Raw genomic sequence first — 6828 nt, forward strand, 5'->3', positions numbered from 1 at the left:
GTTATTGCGCCGCCGCTGCGCGATGAAGAACGCGAACACGACGAGCATGAAGACCACGGCCGCCACGATGATCCCGATGATCGCCCCGACGCCGACCGAGCTGCTCGACGACTTGGAGACGGTGCCGGCGTCCGACTGAGAGCTGCCTGACTGAGCAGCAGCGGTGTTGTTCTCAGCGCCGCCGCCACTGCTGCTGCTGCTGCTGCCCGAGCTGGCCGTCGTCGGGCTCAAGACGATCGTCTTCTCCGTGTCGCCGCTCCTTGTGATGATCACGTAGCTGTACGACGTGGTGCCGTCCCCCAGCGTCGTCTCCGTGACTTCCACCGTCACGAGCTCGTCGCCGCCGAGCATACTGGAGTCGACTCCAGGAGGCAGCGTGGACGAGTTGTAGTGCTCCACCACGGGCGCCGCCGTCGTCGCCGCGGGTGAAGACGTGGCTTCGGTCGTCGCAGTGGGGGCTGTGGTGGTCGTCGGCGTTGGAGCCGTAGTAGTTGAAGTCGTCGGGGTCGGAGCTGCGGTGGTGGGGGTTGGCGCTGTAGTCGCGGGCGCAGTTGTCGTGGGTGTCGGGCTTGTAGTGGCGGGCGCTGTCGTTGCCGGAGCTGTCGTTGCCGGGGCCGTAGTCGCTGGTGTTGTGGTGGTAGGCGTCGCAGTCGTCGCTACTGGAGTCGAGGTAGCGTCGCTCGAACCTGTACTTGTGTCCGCATCAAGAGAGGAGGCGTCGCCTGAAAGCAGGCATGGCAAGGTCAGCATCTAGCCATGGCGATGGGGCAGTATCGGCACGAATTACCGGCGGTTTGAACGGATATCACGGCGGCAAGATGTACGCAAAGCAGTGCAAGCCTAAGCGCCATGCTGCGCGGCGGCGGCCTCGCTGAGCCACCATGCCTTCTCTTTTGTTTCGGTGTGTGTGTGTGTGGGGGGGGGGGGGGTCTCGTTCGCCAGCCAGAGCAAAGGTGATGGAGCCAGCGATCCCTATGTATAGTAGTTGGGTCCAGTGCAACCGGACGGAAGCTCACTTGGATTCACCACAGGATTGCATTTCCACTCGAGCCTCGCTGGCGTAAACCCCCTGCGCTCGGTCACTTCCTCCAGCCGTGTTACGGTTGGCACGCCTCCGCTCGAGCTCGTAAACGGATGCCGACACTGCGGTTTCGTCGGGCACTTGGGGGAGAACTTGTCGTTGCTTGATTTTGCTGTGTCCTGGGCGAAACTCACCGCCGACACCAAGTCTGCGACTCACCTAACAGCAAAAGCAATCTCTGACACTGCAAGTTACACTGCGCGACAAAAGGTTTGGGACAGCGACATTTGTACAATATCTCAGCTTCTAGAAGGAGTTGTAGGATGTGACTTCGATAGGTTTCTCCAATCAGATTGCTTTACACGCGACATATGACGCGCGCTCGGATTTCCCATTGGGTAGGGTGGCTCCCATACAAATATGTCGAATTGGCACCGCGACAAAACTTTGGGAGTAAGCAGGACAGAGGGCCAAGGGGGAACGCTCAAGTGAAGGTGCAGTAGCGAATCCGCTACGTGGACACTATATAATCGTATAATGGGGCCAAAACCGGCCTTCATAGGCTGCTACGCTTAGAAGAAGGTGGCGACGACGGCGGCGACGACGGCACCGGCCGACACGGCGGCCATGCTGGCGCTGCTGCTGGCCGAGGCCGAGGCGGCAGCCGACGCGGCCGACGAGGACGAAGCGGTCTGCGAAGTGCTGGATCCGCTAGAGGTCGTCGACGAGGTCGAAGACGTCGCGGGGGTCGACGCAGCCGAGCCCGTGGAGCTGGTCGTCACGGTAGCAGACGTGCTGGAGCCGGCGGCCGAGCCCACGGTAGCGGTAGTGCTGGCCGACGAGCCGGCAGTGGCAGTGGTGGCCGACGAGCCGACAGTCGACGAAGCGCCCGAGCAGTAGTTGGTCAGCGGGGTGATCAGGTCCGCGTACAGGGCGAACGCGCCCAGGGTGCACTCCGACGGGGCGAGCGTCTCGAGCTGGTTGAGCACCGACTGGCAGGCCGTGCTGGTGCACATGATCTTCATCTCGGCGTCTGTGGGCGTGGCCAGCGAGGTGACCGTGTAGCCCGAGTCCGACGCGCACGTGGTAGTGTCCGACGAGGTCAGCAGCGTCTGGAGCGAGGTCACGTCGCAAGCGGCGGCGTTGGAGACGGCGACGAGCGTGGCGGCGGTGGCGGCGAAGGCGGCGAACTTCATGGTACTGACGGGGTCGGGAGTAGAGGCTAGCTGCTTGGGTGGGCAGATAGAAAATTCGGAAATGAGCTTATCCTCGGCGGCATCTTGAAAGCTCTTGCCATGCTTGCCAGCAGCCAGTGGCCCGCCTGCGAGGACCAGACGCTGATCTGCAGGCCCGGCAGATGGCGTGCAGAGCGCGAGCTGTGCCCGTGCGACAAGCGAGCCGGTTCGGGGCATACAGAGCCAAGTACAATTTCTGACTTCTAGGCGATTGCGGTGACCGGCTCACCTTGCAGTCGCGGAATTCAGGATGCAGGCGGGGGCCGTGCAAGGCCGGCCCGTTCTCGCGGCGAAGCGTGCCGCCCTGCCTGGGCCGCTGCTGGCAGCGCCCTCGCCGCGGGCGCGTCTAAAGTACATATCGTACGGTACAGTAGAGAGAGCGCGCTGTCGGCTGCAGTGTATAACGCCGGGCAGGCCAGCCTTGGGTTGAGCCTGACCGCTTCCAGCTCGGGTCCGTGGCCGTCTGCAACCTGCAGATTTTGACAAGCACGATGTGGCGCCGCCACATGGGGCGCGAAACCCGTGGGCGTAATGCGGGCGCGGTGTGTATCCACGCCCTTCCACGTCCCCGTAGAGACTGATCCAGCGCAGCGCGTTATTACCGAATTAACTATGTTATGTCATACACTTTAGCGAACTCTATAGAGTCGAAATTTCGGTGCCCTGGCTAGCCATGCAAATGCATAGAAAACGCGTTTCAATACAAATATCAAGTGAGTCACTATAAAAGGGCAGTGCACACCAGTCTTCCCGAAACGCCTGTGATTGGTCAATTAGGGGGTGTTTGGCATAACGTGTAGAAGGTGATAACATAGGTAATTCGGTACAGCGGATGACAGCGCTGGCGGACGGCGCTGATGGGCAAACTGCGGTCGGCGTGTCCACGCCCTCATTTTGGCGCTCGATCGGCTGCTATTCAAACAGCCAAGGCGCCCGCCCAGCACGCCGGTCAGGGCAGGCCGGCCGGCAGAAGCCCAGAACTCGATCAGGGGAGCCTCTGGCAGCTCAGCGCCGCAGGCTCGTTGACGTGACCAAACTGCGCAACTGCAACGTTACCAACGCGCCGAACGTACGTCAGCAGGCCCACGTTCGTGACAGCTACGGTGCTGTCGGTGACCGACTCGGTCTCCGGTGCTTGCCGGCGGACCGCGCAGACCTCTCTTGCGTCGGCGTACATACTGGAGGTGCAGCAACTTCCGTCCAAATCTGCCGGCTGTACCAGAAGACCGTGCTGGCAGGACGTGCGGCTAGTGAGCGATGCCCCCCGTGGCAGGGGAGACGAAGAGTCGTGAGACTGGCATGAGTTGCCACACACTTTGCGACGCGGTGCTCAAGCTCCGCACCAATTCATTAAATTATCGTTTTCAGATAGGTCAGACGCCCCGTTCTCGGTGGCGTTCTGCATGTACATGGTCTAACATGTGGGAATTTTTAGTGGAGGGCGTAGTTGGGCTCGAGCGAGCGGGACTCGCTTGCGTCCGCGAAACCCCGCTCATTGCCGTTCTTTCTCTGGTGGTGGACGGCCACTACGCGCGGGTATCCTGCTTCTGCCAGTGAGACTTCAGCAGTGCAAGACGCAGCTGCAACCGCACGGGATCGGATGCAGCGTAGTTCATGGGGGTGCGTCCTTCGCGATCCACTCTGTCCGGGTCGGCACCCGCAGCTACGAGCAGCTTCAGGATGTCCCCAAAGTCGTTCGCAGCTGCACTGTGCAGGCTGGTAGTCCCGTCGGTGGGCTGTGTCGCGTTGGCATCGGCACCGCGCGCAAGTAGCAGCTCTACCACTTCCTTCCGGCTCTTCGACACGGCGCCTCGCAGAGATGTGGTCTTGTTGGCCCCCGACGTCGCTTCCAGCTCGGCCCCGTGGTCCAGTAGCAGCTCGACGACGTCCTTGTGGCCGCAGTAGGCGGCGATGAAGAGCGCGCGCAGGTCGTTCTGCGCCTGGGCTTCCAGCTGAGCGCCGTGCGCCAGGAGCTCGCGCGCCACCCCGACGTGGCCACGTTCAGCTGCAATGTGCAGCGCTGTCATGGTTCCCGGATGCTTCTCGGCGTCAACGTTCGCGTCAAATGACAGCAGACATCGCACCACGTCGCCATGACCAGACTCGGCCGCCAGGTGGAGTGGCGACGAGTGGCGCTGTGCACACACGGCGTCCACATCAGCACCATTGAGCAGCAAACTGTTGACAACCGTAAGATGTCCGTGCTTGGCTGCATAATGCAACGCAGTGTAGCCCGTAGATGCAGTTGCGGCATCCAGCTTCGCACCGCCCCACAACAAGTGAAGCACAACAGCCAGGTGGCCCTGTCGAGCCGCAAGTACCAACGGCGTGGCTTGCTTCTTACCGCCGATAGCTTCAATGTCGGCCCCGCGAGCCAACGCGTGCTCCACCATTTGGAGATAACCGTGTTCTGCGGCAGTGCACAGGACGCGCGATGCTGCGTCGGGCAAGCTGAAGGCGCACTCGTCGTGCGAGAGCAGGAAACGAACGATCTCCAAGTGACCACGTCGAGCTGCCAGCATGATCGGGTGTCTCGATGCTTCAAGAGCAGCAAGGTCCGTTGAATTAGCTGCGCCACGAGTCAGCAGGTAGTGCACCATGTCGAGATGGCCGTTCTTGGCTGCTAGGCAAAGCGCCACTTGGTTGGATCGACAGGAAGAGGCCTCCTTTTCCAGCTCATCCGGAGTTCGCGGCTCGACTTCAGGTGCTTCTTGTTCTTCGGCGGGTGAAGCCTTCCCTTCCGCTCCCGCTGCTACCAGTTTTTTTCGCCTCCGATGTCGCCGCCGGCGCGTACTCAAGTCCGCCGCATCGCCATCTCCAGCCGCAGCCAAGTAGTCCGTCGTCACAGCGTCGATGTGTGCTCCATGCGCGATCAGCAGCTCGGCAATTTGAACGTGTCCGTTTTCAGCTGCGCGGTGCAACGGCGTCGTGCCGCGCTCGGTGGCGGCATCTACATTAGCCCCTCGCTCCAACAGCAGCGCTGCCACCTCCACGTGTCCTTGGTACGCAGCCTCGTGCAACGGAGTCGTGCCAGCCACTGTGCGCTCGTCCACGGGCAGACCCTGGTCAATCAGATACGAGGCCACATCAGCAAAGCCCGATGCCGACGCCAAGTGCAAGCCAGTAGCCCCACCAGGCAGCGCCGCTGACAGACTCGCGCCGCGAGCCAAGAGCACCTTGACGGTCTCCAATTGCCCGTGCATAGCCGCAACGTGCAACGGCGTGGCGCCGTCAGTGTCGCCTGAAGGGCTCGACTCCTCCGTGAGCAGCGCCTTCCCTGCAAGCTGCTCGGGCGACGAGCACGTAGACGAGCTGCTGCTGCTGCTGTCGAGACCGCTGCCCTCAGTCCCGGTAGAAGCGCTGGAGTCGCTGGACTTTATCGACTTGACTGGGGAGCTCTCGAGGGACTTGGAGTCGAGGTCCTGGTCCTGCCCGCTCTTTTTCGATGACGACCAACTGTGCGGCTTCCTCGGCGGATCCTCGGGGTTTTCCATCTGCCGCTCCAGGAACTTGGCCACGTCCGCGTGCTCGTTCATCTCGGCGATGAAGGCGGCGTCGTTGCCGTCCACGTCGCGAGCCATGACGTCCGCTCCGTGCGAGACGAGGGTCTGCACCAAGGGCATCGATCCTGTCCAGGCCGCAAACATGAGCGCCGTGAATCCTTCAGGCGTAGCGACTTCCAAGTGGGTGCCCGCTCTCAGCAATTCATCCACGGCATCATCGTGACCACCGACGCAAGCGAGGTGGAGCGCCGTAAAGCCATCTTCATCCGCCGCGTCCAGCCAGGCGGTCGTCGAAGAGGATGAAGAGGAGCACTTCGCGATGTCAATGCTGGAAGACGGAGAGGACGCGCTGGTGCGAGCCGTCTGCACGAGCTTGGCGATCTGCTTGACGTCCCCGGTCTGCGCTGCGCGCTGCAGCAGTTGCGCGAAGCTGGCGCCGTTGGTGGAGGCAGAGGATGGCGACGAGAAGGGCGACATGGACTCCTCGTCCTCCGTGACGGGGCTGCCTCCGCTCTGCGTGCTGGAGCTCGTGGCGTGCATGCGGCAAAGTTTCAAGTGGCGTCGGGGAGGGGCGAGCAGGGGCTAAACGCGGAGCGAGCAGGGAGGCCTGGAGCTACGGGACGGCGAGGTGATGTGGCCGCGGAAATGCTGGAAGCCGCGCTGGCGACTCGCTCACTCGCCGGAAGACTCGGAGCTCTGGCGCTCGTGGGCTGGAGCGCGAAATGCCTGCGGCCAGGCAGCGGGGTCCGGGTGCGTCACGCCGACAGGCGAGCGACGGACGATGGCGGGCGTCCAGTTCGGCGCAGAAAGAGGCCGGAGCTCGCGAGAGGCAGGGCCCGGAGCGAGCGGTTGCTGGCGACGCCGCGACTGGCGGCTCCGGGGCCTGGGGCTCGCTCCGGCCGTAGTTGCACCGCGGATTTTTTCGAACGTGCGCGCTCATTGGTCGATGGGGATTGAAGCGGTCCAGAAAATAGAACGTCCAAACGAGTCCGCACTGCAGCGAGCGTTGCAGGTCGCGGAGTCTCATGTAGAGGGTAGAGAGCTTTGGCGCGGAGCTCGGAGTCTGCAC

At 62.5% G+C, this 6828-nt stretch overlaps 2 protein-coding genes across 2 annotated transcripts; one reads left to right on the top strand and one right to left on the bottom strand.

The window, feature by feature from the left end:
* Positions 1–1509: 1509 nt before the first annotated feature.
* Positions 1510–2248, bottom strand: SOL1A (elicitin). The gene has a single exon (XM_009522016.1). The coding sequence runs from the start codon at positions 2215–2217 to the stop codon at positions 1594–1596; it is 624 nt and encodes a 207-aa protein (XP_009520311.1). The 5' UTR covers positions 2218–2248; the 3' UTR covers positions 1510–1593.
* Positions 2249–5148: 2900 nt separating this feature from the next.
* Positions 5149–5388, top strand: PHYSODRAFT_365643 (hypothetical protein; the record flags this gene model as incomplete). The annotated part of the gene is made up of 1 exon (XM_009522017.1): positions 5149–5388. A coding segment is annotated over one exon (240 nt), but the record flags the coding sequence as incomplete, so codon positions are not given.
* Between the last annotated feature and the right edge of the window lie 1440 nt (positions 5389–6828).

This window comes from Phytophthora sojae (genome assembly GCF_000149755.1).
Source record: "Phytophthora sojae unplaced genomic scaffold PHYSOscaffold_2, whole genome shotgun sequence".
Taxonomy (NCBI): domain Eukaryota; phylum Oomycota; class Peronosporomycetes; order Peronosporales; family Peronosporaceae; genus Phytophthora; species Phytophthora sojae.